This window comes from Rhinoderma darwinii, chromosome 1 (genome assembly GCF_050947455.1).
Source record: "Rhinoderma darwinii isolate aRhiDar2 chromosome 1, aRhiDar2.hap1, whole genome shotgun sequence".
Lineage (NCBI taxonomy): Eukaryota > Metazoa > Chordata > Amphibia > Anura > Rhinodermatidae > Rhinoderma > Rhinoderma darwinii.
Window position 1 is genome coordinate 259,879,545 of NC_134687.1, and position 26,853 is coordinate 259,906,397.

The 26,853-nt window shown below is 41.9% G+C and overlaps 1 protein-coding gene across 3 annotated transcripts in view; it reads right to left on the minus strand.

Annotated features, from left to right (window-relative positions):
- Positions 1-26,853, minus strand: part of REXO1 (RNA exonuclease 1 homolog) — a 296,453-nt gene that overhangs the window by 120,134 nt on the left and 149,466 nt on the right. For 2 of the 3 annotated variants that reach the window (XM_075863701.1, XM_075863706.1), the window contains exons 8-10: positions 14,503-14,613; positions 941-1,078; positions 680-790 (exon numbers count right to left, since the gene is read on the minus strand). In XM_075863701.1, coding sequence (XP_075719816.1) covers positions 680-790; positions 941-1,078; positions 14,503-14,613 — 360 coding nt within the window. Of the gene's footprint in view, positions 1-645; positions 791-940; positions 1,079-14,502; positions 14,614-26,853 lie in introns of all 3 variants that reach the window. The other variant, XM_075863713.1, reaches the window with a different exon arrangement.

Genomic DNA, 26,853 nt, shown 5'->3' on the forward strand with positions numbered 1-26,853 from the left:
CTTAGTTTTGAGGAAAGTTTAAAAGAATTAAAGCTATATAGCCGCGAAAAGAAACTACATGATTAACATGATATGAAGGGACCATGAAAAAATAAAAAATAAAGTGTGAAAAACCTGTTCCAAAAAACAAGGGGGCACTCCCTCAGTCTGGAAAGAAAAAGGTTCAACCTGCAGAGGCGACAAGCCTTCTTTACCGTGAGAACTGTGAAATAGCCTACTGCAGGAACAGTAGATGATAATTTCTTAGAACAAAGACATATCAGCGCTTACGTCAACGTATAGAATTTTTTTTTTTTTTAGGGTAAATTGGTTAATATCTTGTGTAATTTTTTTTTCTACTTACGTTTGTTTTCTAAACTTTTCTTTGGATCAATCGGGGCAAAACAAAGTTTGATAATTTCTAATATCCCTTCACTTTCTCCCATCCCTTTATTAAACTTGGACACATGACTTCTTATTTAACATTACTAAATATATAACCTAGTAGTCGTCTTTTGAAAATATAACCAAAAATGTAAAGTTAATCTTACTTTAAAATAGTGAAAAACATGATTCTCTAAAAATCTTATTTTACTATCAATACTGAACATTCTCACAGAAATTTTTTTTCCCATTGCATCTGCAACCCCTCTAATTTTCGCTCACTGTTAGCAGCTCCCCTCCCTGTGTCAGACAGCACCTCTCTGCCTGCGGAGACGACCCCAATGGTGAACACATTCCTCTTGGCGCACACATTTTCCACTAGGTTTTACCAGGTACTCTGCTCCACAGCGGCAACATATTTTGCAGGCTAAAGTTAAGAAAGAGAGAGAGCATTAGAATTGTTGGCAATATTAATAGTAATATTTAATAATTCGATTAATTACAAGTGTATAGTCTAAGCATACCCATGGTGTAGTCTTGAGGTTCAAAACAGAATTCTGGGAACTTTCATACTTACAGTCTGAGCTCTTGCTTTCCTCTCCAGTAATTAACACAGCCCTCCCAGACATCTCAGGGTGCACCAGTGGGTAGCAATGCTCCTTTAGTTCCTCGGGTGTCAGAATATACTTTTTCAGCTTTTTATACATTGTGGTCTCTATGTAAAGAGAGTTATATTAAAATCAATGTACAAATGTACATAGGAGTATTGAAGTGTCCATGTAAAAGATATTAAATAAGTAAATATAAATTTGCCCCATTCCTGGCATTCATTCATTGCAGTCGCCACACGTCATTATTTTAACAAAAGTACTAAAACATGAGTTAAACATTAACTTTAGTCTGAGTGTTAAAACCATGATGATACCAAATTTACATCTTTTACCATTGAAAACACTATTCTAAATAAATAAAGTATCTTGTGTCACCATATTCAGAGTTCCATAACTTAATTTTTCCGTGGATGGAGCAGTGTGAGGGGTTGCATTTTGCAGGGTGGGCTGTAGTTTTAATTTTGATTCCATTGGGGGAAGCGAGGTGACCAAAAATATAGCAATTCCGGCATTGTGCATTTTTCTTCCATGCGGCATTCATTCGGTAGCTTAAATAACAATATTTTAATAGTTGTGAAGTTACCGGACCTGGCGATACTTGCTTACATAACTTTTACTGAAAAATGGGAATAGGATTTTTTTTGGTCATTTTCTTAACCCCTTCACGACTGCCGTACGGCTATATACGTTTTAACTGCCGATGCCCCGTGCGGTTAGCACGTGTATAGACGTCGGCAGCCTGGGAGGGGTTTAATGAGAGCAGAAGCTGCTTCAGCGTGAGCAGCTCTGCACTAATCTATGTGTCAGCTGTCTTTACAAGTGCCGACACCTCTTTGACTTTGTTTCATAAAATAAACGTGTTTTTTTTATGAAACTAAAGTTACAAGTGCAGCTCTGCTCACAATGAAGCAGTCTGTACTTATCTTTCTTTCTTTGTTTAGTCATGCCTCGAACCATGCCCAATATTGCCCAATCACACCCAGCCTCCGCCTTCCTATAACTTAAAGAGGCTCTGTCACCAGATTTTGCAACCCCTATCTGCTATTGCAGCAGATAGGCGCTGCAATGTAGATTACAGTAACGTTTTTATTTTAAAAAAACGAGCATTTTTGGTCAAGTTATGACCATTTTTGTATTTATGCAAATGAGGCTTGCAAAAGTACAACTGGGCGTGTTTACAGTAAAAGTACAACTGGGCGTGTATTATGTGCGTACATCGGGGCGTTTTTACTTCTTTTACTAGCTGGGCGTTAGGAATGGGAGTGTATGATGCTGATGAATCAGCATCATCCACTTCTCTTCGTTAACACCCAGCTTCTGGCAGTGCAAACATACAGCGTGTTCTCGAGAGATCACGCTGTGACGTCACTCACTTCCTGCCCCAGGTCCTGCATCGTGTCGGCCACATCGGCACCAGAGGCTACAGTTGATTCTGCAGCAGCATCAGCGTTTGCAGGTAAGTAGCTACATCGACTTACCTGCAAATGCCGATGCTGCTGCAGAATCAACTGTAGCCTCTGGTGCCGATGTGTCCTCGCTCGTCCGACACGATGCAGGACCTGTGAGTGACGACACAGCGTGATCTCTCGAGAACATGCTGTGTGTCTGCACTGCCAGAAGCTGGGCGTTCTGAAGAGAAGTGGATGATACTTCTCGTAAGAATGCCCAGCTAGTAAAAGAAGTAAAAACGCCCCGATGTACGCACATAATACACGCCCAGTTGGACTTTTACTTTAAACACGCCCAGTTGGACTTTAGCAAGCCTCATTTGCATAAATACAAAAATGGTCATAACTTGGCCAAAAACGCTAGTTTTTTAAAAATAAAAACGTTACTCTTCTCTCCATTGCAGCGCCGATCTGCTGCAATAGCAGATAGGGGTTGCAAAATCTGGTGACAGAGCCTCTTTAAGTATTCTCTGCCTTTTGAAAAGGATGATGGAGGTTGGACCCTTAAAACCTGTATAATCACCACTTCTGCCCTACTCGCATGCTAGAAATGTCTTGGAAGCACTGTCTTGGAAGGAATTGGGGAGTGAAGGCCCATGGGTAATTCCATCCCTATAATCCAACCCTGACTACCCCTACAAAAATCTGTATAAGTCTTAAATTTAAAAAGAGGCGCACGATTTTTAATAAATTAGGCACAACTCAGGCTGTCCGTGCGCCAAAACGTTAAATATACTTCAACTATGAGCTAGAGTAGAGTTGCGCTTTTATTTACGCCCCCTGCTTGCATGACTTATAGTAAATTTGTTGGACCGCGGAAGTTCACGCCCCTTCCGCTAGGCCAGATTACTTTTTAGCAAAGTACCAGGAGCCACGTATAGATACGGCGCAGTGATGCTGCGGGCTCAGGAGCAGAGCCGGCACCATCACCGCGGGGTGACAGCTGTATTATACAGCTGGCACCCTCCTGTAACTGCCAGGACCGGAGCCATTCTCCGATCCGGCAGATTAACCCCTCAGATGCTGCGCTCAATAGAGCGCAGCATCTGATAGGTTTTAACCCGACCGGCAACCCAGTGACGCAATCGCTGGATTGCTGAGGCAATCGGACGCCAGAAAATCGCGTCCGAGTCTGCCTTGTACGGGAGCCGATGAGGACCCGCCTAAGGCGCGTCCTCATAGGCTTGCTGTCAGTGAATAACTGACAGCGCTAATACACTGCACTACGTATGTAGTGCAGTGTATTAGAGCAGTGATCGGGGCATCAGGCCCTCATGTCCCCTAGTGGGACAAGTAAAAAAAGTTAATAAAAATGTGGTAAAACAATAAAAAACACACACATTTCAAATAAAAATAAAGCTAAACTGACTTTTTTCCCATAGTAAGTCTTTTATTATGGGAAAAACCGTAAAAACTATACATAATTGGTATCGCCGCGTCCGTAACGACCCAAACTACAAAACTATTATGTAATTTATCCCTCACGGTGAACGCCGTAAAAAAAAAAACATGAAAAACAACGCCAGAATCTTTGTTTTTAGGTCACATCTCCTTCCAAAAAATGCTATAAAAAGTGATCAAAAAGTCACATTTACTCCAAAATAGTACTAATAAAAAACGCCAATCCGTGCCGCAAAAAATAATCCCTGACACCGCTTTGTCCACGCAAAAATAAAAAAGTTATGGGTCTTAGAATATGTCGACATTGAAAACAAATGATTTTATAAAAAAAGTGATTTTATTGTGCAAAAGCTGCAATACATAAAAAAAACTATATAAATTTGCTATCGCCGTAATCGTATCGACCCGCAGAATAAAACGAACATGTAATTTAGGGCGCACTGTGGATGCCGAAAAAAAACTATTCCAGAATTGCTTGTTTTTGGTAATTTCCTTTACCAAAAAATGAAATAAAAAGTGATCAAAAAGTCGTATGTGTCCCAAAATGGTACCAATAAAATCTACAGCCCGTCTCGCAAAAAACAAGCCCGCACACCGCTCAATCAACTGAAAAATAAAAAAAGTTATGCCACTAGTAATGCGGTGATGAAAAACATCTCAATGCCCAGGCCGGAGGGGAACATTCCTTCAGTTTCAGGGCCATAGTATTTAGGAACTAGGAAAGAAAAGGTACATAGCACATCCGCTGGAAGCGAGGGTGCCCGTATTATACCAGTGCAAAACTTTCCCAGCAATATTTCCCAAACTACGAAGGAGAAAAAGTCCCCAAAAGGTGCAGAGCGATACAGAAGGGGGATAAGAAAACAGTTTATCAGTGTGACACCGGCCTGCGCATAACGAATCGCTTCACAGCGTAACCCACATCTATGTATCATTGTATTATTTACCCCATTATTATACCCTCTTATTATGCCCTGATGTACTCCGCACAGATTACATATGCCACCGCATTATAAACGGAAATACCAGCAAAACCCCAAACAGAACTATTACCAAGAAAATCCATGCTCAAAATGGTGGTCCGTCTTAGCCCTACAGTGTGCCCAAACAGCAATTTATTTTCAAAAGTAAGGCATTACCATACCCGGGAGAACCCGCTTAACAATTTATGGGGTAAGATTCTCTAGGGTCACAACATATTGTGCGGTGAATAGGCATATCAGTGGAGAAATTGCAATTTACACTTTGCACCATGCACTGCGTATTCATTTCTGAAAAACACCTGTGGAGTCTAAATTCTCACTACACACCTTGATAAATGCCTTTAGGGGTGTAGTTTCTAAAACGGGATCACTTTTTTTGGTACATCAGTGGTTTTGCAAATGCAACAGGCTGTCCGAAAAACCATTCCAGCAAAATCTACGCTCCAAAAGATAAATACCGCTTCTTTTCTTCTGAATGCTCCCATATACGTAAACAGCTGATTATAACCACATATGGGGTGTTACCGTACTCGGGAGAAATTACTTTACAAATGTTGGGGTGCTTTTTCTTCTCTATTCCTTGTAAAAATGAAAAATGTTGATCTAAAACTACATCTTGTTGGAAAAAAAAATTATTTTTCATTTTCATGGCTTAATTCTAATTAATTCAGCAAAAAACCTTTGGGATCAAAAATGTCACTATACCCCTAGATGATTCCTCAGGGGGTGCAGTTTCCCAAATGGAGTCACTTTTGGGGTGTTTCCACTGCATTCCAAAATCCAAATGGTGCTAGTTCCATTCTGAGCCCTACCGTGTGTCCAAACAGATGTTTGTGACCACATGTGGGGTATTGTTTTACTCGGGAGAAGTTGCTTTACAAATGTTACGGTGCTTTTTCTCCTTCAGTCCTTGTGGAAATGAAAAAAAAATACCTAAACCTACATTTTCTTTGAAAAAATGTAGATTTTCATTTTTACGGCCTACTTCCAATAAGTTCTGTAAACCACCTGTGGGGTCAAACTGCTCACTGTAAACCTAGATAATTTCCTCATGGGGTGTAGTTTCCAAAATGGGGTCACTTGTTGGGGGTTTCCACTGTTCTGTCCCCTCGGGGGCTTTGCAAATGCGACATGGCCTCCGCAAACCATTCCTGCTAAATTTGAGCTCCAAGAGCCAAATGGCGCTCTTTCCATTCTAAGCCCTGCCGTGTGTCCAAACAACCGTTTATTACCACATGTGGGGTATTGTTTTACTCGGGAGAAATTGCTCTACAAATGTTGTGGTGCTTTTTCTACTTTAGTTCTTTTGGAAATGTAAAAAAAAATTAGCTAAACCTACATTTTATTTGAAAAAATGTAGATTTTCATTTTCATGGCCTAGTTCCAAAAATTTTTGCAGAAAAACTGGCGTGTCAAAATGCTTGCTACACCCCTAAATAAATTCGTCGAGGGGTGTCGTTTCCCAAATGGGGTCACTTTTGGGGGGTTTCCACTGTTTTAGTTCCACAAGACCTGTTCAAAGCGGACATGGTGCCTAAAATATATTCTAATAAAAAGGAGGCCCAAAATCCACCAGGTGCTCCTTTGCTTCGGAGACCGGTGCTTCAGTCCAGTAGCACACTAGAGCCACATGTGGGATATTTCCTAAAACTGAAGAACCTGGGCAATAAATATTGAGTTGCATTTCTTGGGTAAAACCTTCTGTGGTACAAAAAAAAATGGATTAAAAATGAATTTCTGGAAAAAAATAAAGAACTTTGTAAATTTCACCTCTACTTTGCCTTAATTCCTGCGCAATGTCTAAAGGGTTAATAAACTTTCTAAATGCTGTTTTGAATACTTTGAGGGGTGCAGTTTTTAAAATGGGGTGACTTATTGGGGGTTTCTAATATCTAAGGACCTCAAAGCCACTTCACAACTGAACTGGCCCCTGTAAAAATAGCATTTTGAAATTTTCTTGAAAATGTGAGAAATTGCTGCTAAAGTTCTAAGCCTTGTAACGTCCTAGAAAAATAAAATGATGTTCAAAAAACGATGCCAATCTAAAGTAGACATATGGGGGATGTTAGTTAGCAACATTTTTGTGTAGTATAACTGCCTGTCTTACAAGCAAATACATTTAAATTGAGAAAAATGCTAATGTTTTAAATTTTTTGCTAAATTTTGGTGTTTTTCACAATTAAATACTGAAGGTATCGGGCAAATTTTGCCAGTAACAAAGTCCAATGTGTCACGAGAAAAGAATCCCAGAAGAGCTTGGATAGGTAAAAGCATTCCGGAGTTATTACCACATAAAGTGAAACATGTCAGATTTGAAAAATGAGGCTCTGTCAGGAAGGTCAAAAGTGGCCAAAGAGGGAAGGGGTTAAGGGTTGTTCTACTGTGAGGCAATGTCTCTGAGAGGGGAGTGAAATCATGGGAAATGTAGTCCTTTACATTGATAATGACTCTCACATTAAAGGGTTATTACGAGAATAAAAATTAACCGCTATCCATAGGATAGGTGATAATCTAATCGCTGGAAGCTCCACCGCTGGGATCCCTATAATTGCGAGAATCGGGGTCCTGAACCCCGATCCTCCTAACTGCTCAACCACAGTGAGGCAGAGACTAGCTTTAGTAGTAAGGACAGAGCAGGAAAGAACACTACCTTAGCCGTATAGATGACCAAAACGGGGGACTTGCAGAAAAGGCAGAAAGTTTAGAAACCCACCTGATGGAGGTGACAGCCACCAAAAAAAAGCTAACTTCTAGGAAATGAGACAAAACAAAATTGCTCTTAAAAGATTCTAAAGGAGCCACCTTAAGTCCAAGTATCAAATTAAAACCACAAGGTTTAATAGGATGTCTGAAAGGAGAAACCAAATGAGACTTCCAATAAGAATGAAAAGCCAGAGTTCTTTGAAAAATAATGCACAGAGGAGAGAACGGACCCATCTGGGAAGGTAAGCCAAGTCTCTGTTCAAGGCCTGAGGGCAGGAAGGACAGAATCTTAGGTGTGAAACATTTCATAGGATGGAAATTACTCTTCTCACACCAGCAGAAATAAGCATTCCAGGTAAAATGGTACACTTTGGCTGACCAAACTTTTCTGGCCTTCAACTTTGTCTGGATAACTGGCTCAGAAAACCTGGGCTCTCAGAACCTCGACTTCAAAAGCCATGCCGATAAACGCATCTGAGGTAAAGTGGTGTGAAATAGCCAAGGTACGTCTGGGAGACTGTTGATTAGGTCTGTGTACCAGGACTGGGAGGGCCAGTCCGGAGCCACCAAAATCGCTTGAACACCTTCACTCTTAAGAACTCTGGACAAGAGTGGAAGTGAAAGGAAGAGATACGGGAGAAAGACATCTTTCCGTGAAGTGACGAGTGAGTCCACCGTGATGGTCCTGGGATTCTGAGACCTTGCAACATAGATCAGAATCTTGTGGTTGTGGCAGAATACAAAAGAGATTCATGTCCGTGTAGCTCCACTACTTGCACAGTTTATGGAATACTTCAGGTTGAAGAGGCCTGTCTCCCGGATCTAACCTTTCTCGGCTGAGATAATCTGAAGCCAGATTGTTCACTCCTAGTATGTGGACCACTGACCGCGCTGGAATATGCTGTTCTGCGCACAGTAGAATCCAAGAGAACTTCAATAGAGTCTTCCAACTTCTGGTACAGCCATGGTGATTCACATAAGCAACCGCCATTGCCTTGTTAGTCTGGATTCTGACTGGCCGACGCTAAAGTACAAGAATCCAATAGGATACGGCTGGGCAGTTTGCCTTCTATTCCAAAAAGTTGATCTGGAAGGTCGTCTCTTTCTGCAACTAAGTGCGCCGAACCATGTGGAGGCCAAAAACTATACCCCAACAAGGCAGACTGGCATTCGTTGAAACGACTAGCCAATGTAGGGAAGGAAAAGATCAGGATGACCGGTGAGGTCTCCTCATCGCACCTCCTGACGGACTCTATAGAAAAGGAGATTCAGCATTTCCAGTGAGTACTGAGACTTGTCCAAGCGTGAGAAGATTGTCCCCTTGAGGAACCTGGAGTGGAATTTTGCATATGAAATTGCCTCAAAGCTCGACACCATCCTACTAAACATCATTAAAAAACAGATCGACGAAGGACTGTCCTGGTGAATAGCTTCCTCAGCTCGAATAGAGCCTTGCCTTGCGCACTAAAAGAAATACTGCTGTCCTGGTGTTAAGGATATTTCCCAAAAACTCCATGCTCTGAGTTGAGATCTACTGGGATTTTTCCTCGATGATCCAGCCGATCCTCTTCAGTGTGTTCACAGTGATGCTAAGACTGGATAGATATTTATTTATGTTAGAAATATGACGGTTAAGATTATATCGTAGAATATAAGAGGGATGGAAAGTAGGATTAAGAGGACCGCAAATTTTTATTTGTTTAAGGGGGCAGAAATCATCTTTGATCTGCCGTCATGAAGCTCATTTAACATCAGAATCTCTTAATGGGATGCAGAAAAGCTGAATACAGGCTCCATTCCATTCTATCTACTCCTCTTTTTCAAAAGGAGTGTCAATACTCATCTTTAGAGGAGTACAATTTGCGTTGATATCTCAAATTAGATAAAAAGGGGACAATATGTTTTCCTACACTGTATCATAGATGGCATTGAATGCGTAGTAGCAGCTATATATATTCCACCACCCTTTGAGTATGAGGTGATTTATGAGTTTCAGGAGTTTGTGGGCAGAGATAACCATCCTTTCTTTCTCCTGGAGGACTATAATAATATTGTAGACTTACATAAAGATACATTTTATGTAGGAGTGAAAAACTATTCTAAACGAACTAGATTTGGGGAATTTTTTTAAGAAATTAAATGGTTTGACTTCTGGCGACTGAAAAATCCAATTGGAAAAGAATTTACTTGGTCCTCCAAAACTTATATGTCACTAACTAGGATAGATTTAGTTATAGGGAACCAGGGGGCATATAATCTAATGGGAAAAACGCCTCATGGGTCTAAAAGGGTGTCAGATTACTCTATTATTGGTATTAATATTGGCACTAAAAATAGTCTTAGAAGAGGAAATTGAAACTTGGGGAATTGATAAACTGGTCACAGTCTCTATCGCCTAACTAATCTAATAGGTGCTTTGCTGCTGATAACTACAGTGTGATTTGTTAAAAAAAATTATTTGCTAATTTATGAGCATTTTTCTAAATATGTAAATGAGCCTTTATTAGACAACTGGGAGGTAACAGCAGTGATTATCCTGAGGTGGAGCTGCCTCACAGCCTCTGATGCTGTCCTATCAGAATGAAGCTGCTTCACATAGTGTAGATGATTAAAGTTGGAGGGAAGGGGGATCACTTGAAACAGCCATATCTCAAGCTGTGGACCACCTAGAACAGCGGTTCTGGTGTCATATGAAATAGGAGATTCTAATCTTTCATGACATAGGATCGCAGTTCTAGCTGTGACACAACCGGAGATATCGCCAGTTGAAAACACAGTCTGGAGTGGAAGCTGTATACTATATGATCACACGGTGTTGCTGGGCAGGGAAGGGGGAGAAGCTGTATGCCGATTGGTCAGCATCATGCAGAAAACATTACACTGCCCAAAGTGAAAAGAAAGAGTCACCTTCTATTTAGCTATAAGAGCTACATTAGCATATTTAGAAAAATGCTCATTACTTTGCAAATAATAAACTTTTTAAAACTCACACCGTAGTTAGCAGCAGCAAAGCGCCTATTAGATTAGTTAGGAAATGGTAAACTGGTGACAGTGCCTCTTTAAACCCACGATGGTTAGATTATATTAATACTCACGATAAGATTGAGGAAGAACTTACTTTTTTTTTTTACGAGGTTAATAAGGGGACGGCATCTCAAAATATTATATGGGATGCTAGTAAAGCACATTTAAAGAGGCTCGGTCACCAGTAAATAACTTCCTTATCTCCTACCTAAACTAATAGGTGCTTTGATGTAGATAACTACTGGTTGTATTTTTTGGACAGGGCCGAATAGGTTACCATAGTAACGAATGGCATCCTCATGATCACATCGTGTCGATGCCGATCGCTACAAAATTCTAAGATGCCGCGATCGCTTTTGATCCTGGCATCTAAGGGGTTAATAGCAGGGATCAGAGCTATCTCCGCTGCCTGCCTTTACAGCACGGTGTCAGATGCAACATACAGCCGACACCGGCGGCTGATGTCGCAGGCTCAGCTTCTGAGCCATCTTTGTTTTGCAGCTGGAAGCCTTAGAGGCCCCGGCCGTGCAGCATGGTGTGCGCTGTAATCTACACCGGACACCCGCTGGCGCTGATGCGGGCTCAGCTTCTGCAACACCACGTACCCATACGATGTGTTGCATTAAGTACTTAACGACAGCGACATAATAGTACGTCGTATGTCGTTAAGGGGTTAAAAAATAAACAAAAGGAGACAGGATAGATTGTATTCTCTGGAGGGGGTTTTCATCAAAAGGTCATCCAGGTAAGGGATGATAGCGATCCCTTAGCATGGAGAAGCAACATGAGAGGTCCTTCGAGAAAGCGGAGGAGACGTGGAGAGCCCAAAAGGGAAGGAACCAAATTGTAAATGTAGAGAACCCACCGCAAAACGAAGGAAATGCTGGTGTGTCAATTCGAAAGGGGATATGAAGGTATGCATCGTAAATGTCGAGGGAAGATAGGAATTCTCCGTTCCAGCGATGCGACTACCGGCCTTAAAGGGAATGTGTTGCCAGAAAAACATGTTGTTTTTTTTAGTTAAACAGTTAGTGTATAGGTGATTAAACATGGTTCTAATTTTTTTTATTTTTTCCACGAGTCAGGAAATATTATAAATTGGATTCAATTTATAATATTTCCCAGCACTGGTCACTAGATGGAGCAATTCCCAAAATTGCAGCATTGCATGTGGTAGAGCAACCAGATTGCTTTATGCTGCAAAATTGGGAAAAAATCCCTCGCTCTAGTGAGCTCTCAGAATCCCCCCCTCCTTTATCCTGGCTAGTGCCGGGAGAAACGAGGGGTTTGAACGGTCTAAACTCCTAGACTGTGTGTCGCCATTTTTTGAGCTAACACACAGTGTAGAATGTTTACATACACTAGTAAAACACACTGAAACACGCACATACATAGAAATCACTTACCTGCTCCAGTCGCCGCCGCTCCCTCCGGTCCGTCCGCTCCGTCTGCTGCCGCTGCTCCATGTGCACAAGTCCGGAAGCCGCAACCAGAAGTAGTAATCTTACTGCCCGGCCGCGACTTCCGGTCCACAGGAAAATGGCGCCGGACGGCGCGCATTTCAAATCGGACTGTGTGGGGCGTACACCAAAGTGGATGGAACGGGCCCCGTTCGCAGTCCCAATGGGACTGGAGCTGCCGTATTCCATGTCTGTATGTGTCGTTAATCGACACATACAGAAATAGAAAAAAAAATGGCAGCCCCCATAGGGAAGAAAAAGTGTAAAAATAGAAAAAAGTAACACAAATAAATATAAACGTTTTTAATAAAACCCTAACATAAAACTGATATTAAAAAAAAAAATATTTGGTGACACTGTTCCTTTAAGGATTTTATGCAAAGCCTCCGACCATGAATGAATTGGTTCAACCTCATCCAGATCCATTCCTCTTGAGGACAGTGAAGAGATTGGTGTAAAATAACGGCGGTTAGCAGTGTTGTCTTGCAGCACTGGGGTCCTGGGTTCAAATCCTTATCTCCAGAAGCTAGTACTCATAACTTGAAATATTATATTCAAGAATGGAATCAAGGCCCATCTTTAATTTTATCAAAGAATAAACCATCACAACATCCATCGTCCATTGCATAGTCTCACTGCTCTCACAAGAAAAGAATACCAGTCTGTGATGGTGAAACCTTTTTCTCCTTTGTCAGTTTACAGGCCTATGTGTGAAAAGGTAACTTGAAAGATCTCTATCCAATTATATATTTGTACATCGCAATTAGATCACACCTAAGTAGTCTTTTTACTAAACCGAATAGCCCCAAGATTAATAACCTTTCATAGTATTGCAATCCACAAAACGTTTTAACGGAGGTACTGGGACACTAACTATCCGTAGGAGGACGGAAACCAACGACCTGATAAAAAGCAGACGTGCGATCTGGAGAAAGACAAAAGTACCCTCTTGTATCCGGTCGACACCACCTCCTAACCTCAAGCGTTGTCCACATGAGTATCCAAGGAAAGTTGTTGCCCCCCCCTGGAAGATCACACTGATTTTACTGCACATTTCTTGCTAAAAACATGAATTGATCTCAGGAGAGGAAAGAATGGGAACCTCCCAAAAAATGTTAAATCTGTGTTTAAATATTTTTTTTGAATATTTCAAACTGCATGACACCCACACATACAACACTGATAAAAGTTTTCAGCGTTTTTGCCTTGATCATCAGATAACCCGTTAGTGAGCACCAATACGCCTTTTCACGGCGGCCACTAACGGGCTTTATTCTGATGCATATGCCTTTTCACGGCGCTGAATCAGGATAAATAAACAGAGCAGGGAGCCGTTAAATCTCCCTGCTCTCAGCTACCAGATGTAGCTGAGGGCATCCCTGCTCGAATGTGTGAGATCGATATAAGTATCGATCTCACCCGTTTAACCCCTCAGATGCGGCGCTCAATAGCGAGCACTGCATCTGATTGGTTCTGGAGAGAGGGAGGGAGCTCCCTCTCATCCCACTGACACCCGGCGATAAGATCGCCGAGTGTCTGTGTCTCCGATGGCAGCCGGGGGCCTAATAAAGGCCCCCAGGTCTGCCTGTAGTAAATGCCTGCTAGGTCATGCCAGAGGCATGGCCTAGCAGATGCCTGTCCGTTTTAAACGGACAGGCACAATACACTGCAATACAGAAGTCTAGTGGGACTAGTAAAAAAAAAGTTTAACAAAGAGTTAATTTAAAAAAATGTTAAAAAAAAAAAAAGTGAAAAACACACTTTATCCCCCTTACAAACTGCTTTACCATTAAAAAAAAAACAACTAAATTAAGCAAAAAAGTTACACATATTTGGTATCGCCGCATCCGTAACGGCCCTAACTATAAAGCTATTACATTATTTAACCCTCACGGTGAATGGCGTAAAAAATAAAATACAATGGAAAAATTGCTGTTTTCTGTGAATCCTGACAAATAAAATGGGATAAAAAGTGATCAAAAAGTCGCATCTACTCCAAAATGGTACCAATAAAAACTACAAGTCTTCCCGAAAAAAAAAAGCCCTCATACAACTGCATCGGCGAAAAGAGAAAAAAAAAAAAAAGTTATGGCTCTTCAAATATGCAGACACAAAAGCAAATGTTTTTAAAAATAAAGCGTTTTTACTGTGTAAAAGTACTAAAACATACAAAATCTATACAACTTTGGTATCGTTGCAATCGTAACAACCCGCTGAATAAAGTTATTGTGCTATTTATACCGCATGGCATACGGCATAGATTTAGGACACAAAAAAGAGTGGCCAAATGTCTGTTTTTTTTTTTGGGGGGGGGGGGGAGAAAAAGGTTAATCAAATAATATGTACCCCAGAATGGTGATATTAAAAAAATACAACTTGTCCTGCAAAAAACAGCTATGTAAACGCAAAAATAAAAAAAGTTATAGCTCTTGGAATGCAACGATGGAAAAACGTAAAAAATACCTTGGTCATTAAGGTTTCAATAGGCTGGTCATTAAGGGGTTATTACCTGTTAATTCTTCATCCTGATGAATATTACGCTGCACAGAGAAACTGGTCTTGGCTGCCAACCTTCCACCAAGGACAGATTCGTGGGAAACGGCTTTCTTGTTAACAACTTCTGTAAAAGAAAACCAGAAGCAACATCAATACTTTTACAATAACATATTAAAAAGAAAAAAAAAGAAAAAAAAAAAAAAAAGATTTAAAACAAGTCAGTATGTGAAAAATACCTTTTGAGATTCTTACAGCTATTTTAAAATAAAAGTTTACTTGTGAAATCACTGCACGTTTACATGGACCGTAAACTGCTAATACTTTGAAAGGCTTGACAGCAAAACATTCTCTGCGCTGTTTAACCCCTTCCCGACATTTGCCGTACATGTACGTCATGGAAAGCATTGACTTCCCGCATCTTGCCGTACATGTACGCAGAATGTTTGGGACCGGCTCGGTGCCATCATCACCAGATCTCAGCTGTATCTTACAGCTGACATCCGGCTGTAATGGCGGGGACCGAAATTAGCTTCGATCCCCGCCATTAACCCCTTAAGTGGAGCGCTCAAACGCGATCGCTGCACTTAAGGTGTTTGCAGCTCATCGGAACCCCAGTAATGAAATTGCCGGGGTTCCGGTGGCTGCAATGGCAACCGGAGGCCTAATACTGGCCTCCCGGTCTGCCTAGCACCGAAGCCGGTCAAGATCCGCCCGGCGGCGGAGCCTGATCGGCTTCCGTAGCTGCCGGCAAGATGGCGCCGGGTCAGGAGCTGATCCGGCGTCATCAGCGGTGGAAGTCAGCTGTACTGTACAGCTGACATCCACCTGTAACGGCAGGAACCGGAGCTAGCTCCGATCCCTGCCATTAACCCCTTCGATGCAGCAATCGAAAGCGATTGCTGCATCGTAGCGGTTACTAGCAGATCGCCAGCCCTGACAGGCAATCAGGACTGGCGACTGCTGTTATGGCAACAGGAGACACAATGGTCTCCTGCTCTGCCATTACGGAAGCCGATTTAGGCCCCGCCGGAAGGCGAAGCCTAATCGGCTTGCTGTCAGTGAATGACTGACAGATCTAATACATTGCACTACATAGGTAGTGCAATGTATTAGAAAAAATAAAATCTGACCGTTGGACCTTCAAGTCCCCTAGTGGGACTTGAGAAAAAGTGTAAAAAAAAGTGCAAATAATAAAAGTTTGAAAACAATAAAAGTTTCAAGTAATCAAATAAAACACAATCCCCCTTTTACGCTTATCAAGTCCTTTATTATTGAAAAATAATAATAAACCATATGTATTTGGTATCGCCGCGACCGTAACGACCTGAGGTATCAAAATATTATATTATTTATTGCACGCGGTGAACAGCGTAAAAAAAAAACCTGTAAAAAACGTTACCAGAGTTTCTGTTTTTTAGTCACTTTGCCCTACAAATGTTAGAATAAAAAGTGATCAAAAAGTTGCACGTATCCAAAAATGGTACCTATAAAAACTATAGCTCGTCCCGCAAAAAACAAGCCCTCATACACCTCCGTCGACAGAAAAATTAAAAAGTTATGGTTCTCACAACTTGGCGACAGAAAAAAATACATTCTTTTTACAAAAGTAATTTTATTGTGCAAAAAGTTGTAAAACATAAAAAAGTGCTATAAATTAGGTATCGCCAGAATCGTACTGACCCACAGAATAAAGTTAACATGTAGTTTATAACGCATGGTGAACGCTGTATAAAAAAAAACGAAAAAAGCTGTGCCAGAATTGCGTTTTTTGTTTACCTGGCATCCCAAAAAATAGGATAAAAGGTGATCAAAAAGTCGCATGTACCCCAAAATGGTACCAATAATAACTACAGCTCGTCCCACAACAAACCAGCCCTCATACCGCTACGTCTATGAACAATAAAATCAGTTATGGCTCCAATAAGTCAGGAAATAAAAAAATATGCAGTTGTGCCCGAGGGGAACATTTCTTCTGTTTGAAGAGGCGATTTATCAAGGACCTAAAATTAGGGAACCAGGAAAGGGAGGGCCCAAACATATCCGCTGGAAGCGACGGTGCCCGTATTATACCAGGACAACACTTCCTAGCAAAATTCCCCAAACTACAAAGGCGCGGAGTATGGACCAAAAGGGGCATAAGAAAGGACGCCATTTATCAGTGCGACACTGGCCTGTGCAGAAATGATTGTGTCACAGCGTAACACACATCTATGGATTATTTTATTGTTTTTTTTTACCCCATTATTATACCACCTATGCCCCTTATATACTCCGCCCGGCTTACATATGCCCTACATTATAAACGGAAACACCAGTAAGGGTATGTTCACACGGCGGGGGTCCGTAACGGCTGAAATTACGGGGATGTTTCAGCCTGAAAACATCCCCGTAAATTCAGCCGTACCGGCATGTGCAGGCGCTTGAACGCCGCGTCAATTACGGCCGTAATTAGCGCTGCTATTCATTGGAGTCAATGAATAGCGGCTCCAAATACGGCCAAAGAAGTGACAGGTCACTTCTTCTACGCGGGCGTCTATTTACGCGCCGTCATTTGACAGCGGCGCGTAAATATACGCCTCGTGTGAACAGACAAACGTCTGCCCATTGCTTTCAATGGGCAGATGTTTGTCAGCGCTATTGAGGCGCTATTTTCAGACGTAATTCGGGGCAAAAACGCCAGAATTACGTCCGTAAATAGGCCGTGTGAACATACCCTAAGACTCCAAACAAAACTACTACCAAGCAAAATCCACGCTCCAAAAGCCAAATGGCGTTTCCTCCCATCTGTACCCTACAGCGTGCCCAAACAGCAGTTTCCTTCCACATATATGGCACCGTCATACCCGGGAGAACCCTTTTAGCAATTTTTGGGGTGTGTGTCTCCAGTGGCATAAGCTGGGCACGATATATTTGCCACTGAATGGCATATCTAGGGAAAAATATAAATTTTTAATTTGCACCATCCACCGCGCATTCATTTATGGAAAAGAGCTGTGGGGTGAAAATGCTCACTACACCCCTTAATAAATGCCTTGAGGGGTGCAGTTTCCATAATGGGGTCACTTCCCAGGGATTTATTTTTATTATTTCACATCTGAGCCTCTGCAGTTGTGAACCAATACTTTGTAAATTGCCAAATTAGGCCTCAATTTTACATGGTACGCTTTCACTCCTGAGCCTGGTCGACTGTCCAGGCAAGAGATTAGGGCAACATGTAGGGTGTTTCTAAAACCAGGAAACCCAGCATAATAATTAGAGAGCTGTCTGGTTATGGTGGCACAAGCCGGGCACCACATATTGTCCACATATCTGTGGAAAAAATCCCATTTTCACTCTGCAACATCGAGTTCACACTAATTTCTACAAAACATCTGCAGGGTTAACATGCTCACTACACCCCTAGGTAAATGCATTGAGGGGTGTAGTTTCCAAAATTGGGTCACTTCTGGGGGGTTTCCACTGTTTTGGGCCCACAGGCGCCCAGAAACCAATCCAGCAACATCTGCACTCCAAATGGCGGTCCTTCCCTTCTGAGTCCTGCCGTGTGCCCAAACAGCAGTTTATGACCACATATGGGGTATTGCCATACTCGGGAGAAATTGCTTTACAAATGTTGGGTTCTTTTTTTTCCTTTATTTGTTGCAAAAATGAAAAAATTTGCGCTAAAGCTACGTCTTATTGAAGAAAAAGGACTGTTTTTATTTTCAGGGCCTACTTCCAATAATTTCTGCAAAAAACCTGTGGGGTCAAATCGCTCACTATACCCCTAGATAATTTCCTCAATGGGTGTAGTCTCCAAAATGGGGTCACTTGTGGAGGGTTTCCACTGTTTTGTCCCCTCAGGGACTTCGTAAATGTGACATGGCCTCCGCAAACCATTCCTGCTAAATTTGATCTCCAAAAGCCAAATAGCGCTCTTTCCCTTCTCAGCCCTGCCGTGTCTCCAAACAACCGTTTATTACCACATGTGGGGTATTGTTTTACTCGGGAGAGATTGGTTTACAAATTTTACGGTGCTTTTTCTCCTTCAGTCCTTGTGGAAATGAGAAAAAATTAGCTAAACCTACATTTTCTTTGAAAAAATTTAGATTGTCATTTTCAGGGCCTATTTCCAATAATTTATGCAAAAAAACTGTGGGGTCAAAACGCTCACTATACCCCTAGATAATTTCCTCAATGGGTGTAGTTTCCAAAATGGGGTCACTTGTGGGGGGTTTCCACTGTTTTGTCCCCTCAGGGGCTTTGTAAATGTGACATGGCCTCCGCAAACCATTCCTGCTAAACTTGAGCTCCAAAAGCCAAATAGCGCTCTTTCCCTTCTCAGCCCTGCCGTGTCTCCAAACAACCGTTTATTACCACATGTGGGGTATTGTTTTACTCGGGAGAAATTGCTTTACAAATTTTACGTGCTTTTTCTCCTTTAGTCCTTGTGGAAATAAGAAAAAAAAATCGCTAAACCTACATTTTCTTTGAAGAAATGTTGATTTTAATTTTCACGGCCTACTTCCAATAATTTCTGTAAAAAACCCGTGCGGTCAAAATGCTCACTGTACCCCTAGATAATTTCCTTGAGGTGTGTAGTTTCCCAGATGGGGTCACTTTTGGGGGATTTTGACTGTTTTGGCACCGCAAGAGCCCTTCAAACCTGACATGGTGCCTAAAATTTATTCTAACAAAAATAAGGCCCCAAAATCCACTAGGTATTCCTTTGCTTCTGAGGCCGGTGTTTCAGTCCATTACCACAGTAGGGGCACATGTGGGATATTTCCTAAAACTGCAGAAACTGCAGAAACTGGGCAACAAATATTGAGTTGCATTTCTCTGGTAAAACCTTCTGTGTTATAAAAAAAATTGTACAAAAAAATTTCTGCAAAAAAATATGAAATTTGTAAATTTAACCTCTACTTTGCTTTAATTCCTGTGACATGTGTAAAGGGTTAAGACATTTTCTAAATGCTGTTTTGAATACTTTGAGGGGTGAAGTTTTTAAAATGGGGTGACTTTTTGGGTGTTTCTAATATATAAGGCCCTCAAAGCCACTTCACAACAGAACTGGCCCCTGTAAAAATGGCCTTTTGAAATTTTCATGAAAATGTGAGAAATTGCTGCTAAAGTTCTAAGCCTTGTAACGTCATAGAAAAATAAAAGGATGTTCAAAAAACGATGCCAATCTAAAGTAGACATATGGGGGATGTTAATTAGCAACAATTTTGTGTGGTATAACTGCCTGTCTTACAAGCAGATACATTTAAATTGAGAAAAATGCTAATTTTTGCAATTTTTCGCTAAATTTTGGTGTTTTTCACAATTAAATACTGAACATATCGAGCAAATTTTGCCAGTAACTTAGCATTCCGGAGTTATTACCACATAAAGTGACACATGTCAGATTTGAAATATGAGGCTCGGTCAGGAAGGTCAAAAGTGGCTAAAGAGGGAAGGGGTTAAACATTTTACACCTCCCACTACAGTTGGCCAATGTCGGGATCAACAAGACTAACCACAATGCAATATATGACAAAGCATGGGTACACGCGAAATGGCCGTAGGCTTGTACTCCACATTCTTTTGTCCTGCTCTGATAAATAAAGAAAGATTTCTACTGAATGGCGAGTGCCGTGGACGTTTCCTCTCCTTTTTGTGCATTTGTTGAACTTGCTTTCCAGTACTACAGAGCACCAACTGTTCTATATCTAATGTGAGTCGTGTGGAGGTTCATGCATGGTGCAGTGCAGCATTTTGTTTCTCATATCCTTTTATTTATGCAAAATAATGCCTCAACTTCGAGATGAGAGAAAATAACCAAAAACTATATCTAAGATCTTGAAAAACGTAGTGATTTATTCAGCTTGGATTTTTCTAAAGCATTGAGAAAAAATTTTTTTTAAATATATTATATTATATATATTTGAAGATTTTTTTTTTTTTTTTTTTTTAGCCAAGTGCACCGGTCAGCTGCCACATTCAATTATATCTGCATCCTCAGGATGCAGATACAATGAAATACTATGGCGAAGCAAGGAGTTATCAGCTCCTTGCTCCACCATTCACTAGGCTGCAGCCATTAAAACGCTGAGACAGGCTCCCTGTGCAGGCCAGAGTGATTACGTCACTGCTTCGTGCCGGCCTACGCAAGGTTCCAGTCTCAGCCACGTTAGGCCTGCAGACAATGAGACACTAAGGAGGCCTGATCTGCATCTGCAAATGATGTGGGAACGGGCTAGAGTACAAGTTTGTTTGGGGGGCACTGTCTACAGGGGCAGTGTGGCACTCTACAGGTATAACTTTGCTTGGGGCCTCAGACATACTAAATCTGCCCCGGAGCAAAAGTAAAAGGATACGGTCTGCTCAGCTGCTGTATCTAATATTATGTGTGATACGGTTTGCTGAGCCATGGTATCGCGACTGCGCGCGGCACCATCGACCGGGGGGGGGGGGGGGGGGGACGGACTGGCACCATCGACCGGGGGGACGGGACGGACTGGCACCATCGACCGGGGGGGGGACGGGCTGGCACCATCGACCGGGGGGGGGACGGACTGGCACCATCGACCGGGGGGGGACGGACTGGCACCATCGACCGGGGGGGGACGGAACTGGCCCCATCGACCGGGGGGGGGACGGAACTGGCACCATCGACCGGGGGGGGGGAACTGGCCCCATCGACTGGGGGGACGGAACTGGCCCCATCGACTGGGGGGGGAACTGGCCCCATCGACTGGGGGGGGAACTGGCCCCATCGACTGGGGGGGGAACTGGCCCCATCGACTGGGGGGGGAACTGGCCCCATCGACTGGGGGGGGAACTGGCCCCATCGACTGGGGGGGGAACTGGCCCCATCGACTGGGGGGGGAACTGGCCCCATCGACTGGGGGGGGAACTGGCCCCATCGACTGGGGGGGGAACTGGCCCCATCGACTGGGGGGGGAACTGGCCCCATCGACTGGGGGGGAACTGGCCCCATCGACTGGGGGGGAACTGGCACCATCGACTGGGGGAACTGGCACCATCGACTTGAATGCATCTTCCAAGTCAGGGTGAAGAATAGAATAGAATGGCGAGGAGCAGCATGCTATGTGAAAGCAAAGACAAATAAAAGACAAATAAAAACTAAGAATGCACTGTGAGGCTGGGACTGTTCTGGTCGAGAACTGTGGGGCTGTAAATGACAGTTTACAGCGAGATTACGCTTGCTCTGCTGTAAATCCCACACAAACGTTACCGAGGTGTCGGGATTGTAAATAGACATCGCGTCCTGGCTGGAAGGAATGTCTAGACACTTTAGTAACATAAATGTGTGAGTGACTGCACATACTGATCTAGCAGGATCCCTATGCACGGATTAAATGACTGGAGAGAAGTGTATGATGCTGATTGGTTAGAGTCATACACTCCTCTGTACAACGCCCAAATGGTCAAAAGTAAAAACACGCCCAGTTGGGCATTAAGAAAGTAATTAGCATAAAGCTAAAATCGCTCCTAACGTGCTGAAAATAGCTAGTTTTTTTTTTTTTCTTTTAAATAAAAACCACTGCTGTCACTTAAATTACATCGCCCATCTCCTTATGTAGAAGATAGGGAACTTATAATGTGGTGACAGAGGCTCTTTAACCTCTTAAGGAAGCAGACTATTTCGGACTTCAAGACGCAGCCCCATTTTTCTCATTTGATGTGTCAATTTATGTGGGAATAACTTTGGAATACTTTTACTTATCCTTGTGATTCGGAGATTTTTTTTTAGGACATTCTTTAATTTGGTGGGAAAATTTGGACGATCGGTTTAAAAGAAAATTTTGAAAAATTAGCAATCTCCTCAATTGGATATCCTCTGCTTTTAAAATGGATAATACTACACAAATAAGTAAATAAATGTTCACCATATGTGTTTTTATTTATTGTATTAGAACGTTATAAGGCTTATAAGTTTAATAGCCGTTTTGAGGCAAAATTCACAAATCAATGTTTGTTGCAGATTTTTAAGCCAAACAAGAACAAAATCCAGGAGGAAGGAGAATGAAACCACTTCTGGGTTTAGCTACAAAATCTGCAACAAATACGCGATGTGTGAACTCAGCCTTAACTCAACCTATTCTTTTAGACACCACTTCAGCTTTAAAGTGGCTTTGAGGGGCCTATACTAGTCCTCCTCAATGAATTAGAATATCAAAAAGTTAATTTATTTCAGTAATTCAATTCAAAAAGTGAAACTCATATTAAATAGATTCATTACACACAGAGTGATCTATTTTTTACTTTTAATGTGGAGTATAGCTAACAGTTAATGAAAACCCAACATTTTGTGTCTCAGAAAATTAGATTATGCAAGCCCAATTTCAAAAATCATTTTTAATACCGAAATGTCGGCCTACTGAAAAGTATGTACAGTATATGCACTCCATACTTGGTCGGGGCTCCTTTTGCATGAATTATTGCATCAATGCGGCGTGGCATGGAGGCGATCAGCCTGTGGCACTGCTGAGGTGTTATGAAAGCCCAGGTTGCCTTGATAGCGGCCTTCAGCTCGTCTGCATTGTTGGGTCTGGTGTCTCAACTTCCTCTTGACAATACCCCATAGATTCTTTGTGGGGTTTAGGTCAGGCGAGTTTGCTGGCCAATCAAGCGCAGTGATACTGTGGTTATTAAACCAGGTATTGGTGTTTTTGGCAGTGTGGGCAGGTGCCAAGTCCTGCTGGAAAATGAAATCAGCATCTCCATAAAGCTTTCAGCAGAGGGAAGCATGAAGTGCTGTAAAATTTCATGATCTATGTAATATATGAGTTTCACTTTTTGAATTTAATTACTGAAATAAATAAACTTTTTGATGATATTCTAATTAATTGAAAAGGACTAGTGTATATATAAAAAAATACAAAAAACAATACATATTAAAAACGGCACCGCTCAACGTATTCAAAACAGCATTTAGGACGTTTGCTTTAAATCCTGTAAAAACGCCCGACGGGTTAACAAAGTGGAGGTGAAACCTACAAATTAAAAGGGGCTGTTCAGCCACTAAAAATTGATGGCCTATGTCCTATTGAACTGAATTTCATGTTTGAAGAGGCATTGAGGTGCCAAAATATAAGAAACACCCCTTTCTGCAAACTACACCCCTCAAGGAATTTATCTAGGGGTGGTGAACATTTTGACCTCACTTGTGTTTCAGCAAATTAGAAATTGGCCGTAAAAATGTAAATTTAAATATTTTTCCAACAACATGTAGTTTTAGCTAAAAATTTTAATTTTCGCAAGAACTAGAGCCAAAAAAGCAAACCATAATTTGTTAAGCAATTTCTCCAGAAAACAACAATACCCCATATGTGAACGTAAACTGCTATTGCGTTTACGGTAGAGCTCAAAAGGGAACGATCACCATTTGGCTGTTGGAGCGCAGATTTTGCTGGATTGGTTTTCTAACGCTATTTCACATTTGCAAAGCCAATAATTTGTTAAGCGGGTTCTCCAGGGTACGGTAATACATTATAGGTGGTCATAAAGTGCTGTTTGGGCATACTGCCAGGCTTGAAAGAACCACCATTCGGCTTTTGGAGTGCGCATTTTGCTCCGCAGTAGTTTTCTATGGGGTATTCATGGTTTTACGAATTAGAATATGGGGGCACATGTAAGCCTTGCATGTATAAGCGCATAAGAAGGTAGTACAAAAAATAAGAAAAATGTAGAGACGTGTGGTACGATATATATATCCGTCACTAGCGGGCCCTAGTTCCCGCATTCTGACGGGTATTGCCATTGTACCCACGAGATCAGCAGCAGGAGCACGGCTGTTGTACACAGCCAAGTTCCTGCAAGAATGGGAGAGTAGTCAGATTCCGGCAGTTTAACCCCTCAGATGCCACAACCAATAGCAACTGCGGCATTTAAGATGTTTGACAGAGGGAGCTCCCTCTATCACCACATCGACGATAAGATAGCGGGGCCCCGATGGGTTTCCAGTGCAGCCAGGGGCCTATTAACTGCCACCAGTAACTGCCTATTAGGCCATGCCAGAGGCATGGCCTGATAGATTTGCTGACAGGCAATAATGCTTTGGTAAACTAAGCATACCAAAGCATTAGATCTGCGATCATCGCACAATAAAGTCCCCTAGTGGGACAAACAAAAAGTGCATTTAGTAAAAGTGTAAAGAAATAAAATAAAAATACACATGGTATCGCCACGATCGTAACGACTTGAACAATGAAGTTAACACAATAATTAAAGACTAGCTAAACGTTTGGATCGGTGGGGGTGCGAGCACGGAGACCCCCACCAATCCCTAGAACGTAGCAGCTGAAGCGCTCAGCCGCTTCGGGTCTGTTCGATTTATCGGCTTTCCGGAAAAAGCCTAACAGACACGTAGCGGCTGAGAGCTCACACGAGACCTTCAGCTGCTTCGTTCTAGGGATTGGTGGGGGACTCCGTGCTCAGACCCCCACCAATCCAAACTTCTGACACGTCACTATGACATGTCAGAAGTTTGTCAAACGTTTAGCTACACTTTAAACCAACGTGTGAACAGCGCACATTCAAAAAAATAAAATAAAAAATACAGCACAGAAAATAATTTTTCCCCATTCCCCACCCAAAAAAATTCAATGTTAATCAATAAGTCCAATGTGGCGATGAATTTTTTTTTTTAAAAGGGTTTTAGTGTGCAAACCTAGTAAAAAACAAAAAAAAAAAAAACCTATACATATTTAGTATCACCACAATTGTACCGACCCAAAGAGTAACGTGTTATTTATGCCACATAGAGAACTGTGTAAATTTAAAACAAATAAAACAGATTTTTATTTTCCAATTCCATTGGCAATTTTTTTAAATTAAAGTTAAATCACTATATTATATGTAAACAAAAATGGTGCAATTGAAAAATACAACTCGTCCCGCGAAAAAACAAAAAAAAATACCTCATACAGCAATGTCGACGGAAAAATAAAAAAAAGTTATGACAAAATAGTGCTTAATTCTTAAGGGGTTAAATCAATACTTTATGAACAGGTCCGTATTTTCAATGCAGGTGTCGTAAATGTGACCTTTAGGCCTCATGCACACGACCGTGTTTTTGCGGCCGCAATTCCCCCGAAAATCCACGGGAGAATTGCGGCCCCATTCTTTTCTATGGGGCCGTGCACACGACCGTAGTTTTTGCGGTCCGTGCACGGCCCGGGAGCCCGGACCGCAGAAAGAACGGGCATGTCTTATTACGGCCCGGTTCTGCGGTCCGGGCTCATTGAAAACAATGGCCGCGGCCATGTGCATGTCCCGCGATTTGCGGGCGGCCTGCGGCTGACAGTCCGCAGCCGGCCGACCCGAAAATCACGGCCGTGCACACGGCTACGGTCGTGTGCATGAGGCCTTATTGTTCCCCTTTTAGACCACACAACATCTCTTTAGGTTCTTACCCGTTTGCAATTTGGGAAACTTTGCTGTGAAGGTGTTGCCCTGGTACAATATGGGCTGCCTTGCTTCCAGCAGAGTTTTCTACGTTTTGGGCAGATGTGCTTGGGCGCTCCCCAGCCTGGTTCACATATATTAAGGCTTTGATAACCACCTCTTAAAGCTAAAGGAATGTCTGGCTTGCACATCGGGATAGCACATAAACGTTCTACAACACCATCTGTACGATGTGCACGGACAGGTTCTTTTGTGCATGGCCATGGGACATGGCTACGTAGTAAATCGGGGTATCGTACAAAATATCTTTGGCTTCTTCACTAGCCCCAATATTCAGCGCATCTACAGGGTTCACCTGTGGGGTCTAGCAAATGAGGAGCTAGGTTTTATGCAAGAAACTAATGGGCGTATAAATTAGTCTGGGCCGTCACTTTCGATTATTGCATTCCAAGAGTCATAACTTTCATTTTTCTGTGGACATAGCCATCTGAGGGTTTTTGTTTTGCAGAATGTTTTTTTTTTAATGGCATCGTTTTGGAACACATAAATGTATTGAAAAAAATGTATTAACATTTTTTAGGGAGAAATAGAAAACCCCCAGCAATTCTGCAATAATTTTCAGGTTTTGTGTCTAGTGTTCATTGTACAGTATGAATGATATGATAACTGTATTCTGAAGGTCCGCCGTCGGTACGGCGATATCAAAATGTCCCTCTTTTTTTTTCTTTAATATTTTATTACATTTGCACACTTTTAAGTTATGTTATTCTGTCGCCATATTCGGAGAACCATAACTTTTTTTTTATTTTTCCATCAATGAAGCTGTGTGAGGGTACATGTGACTTTTGGATAACTTTTTATTCAATTTATTGGAGGCGAGATAAAAAATAAGCAATTTCAGCCTTTATTTTTTTACGGCGTTACAGATAGTGCCATTTTTATACTGCAGGTCATTATGGACACGGAG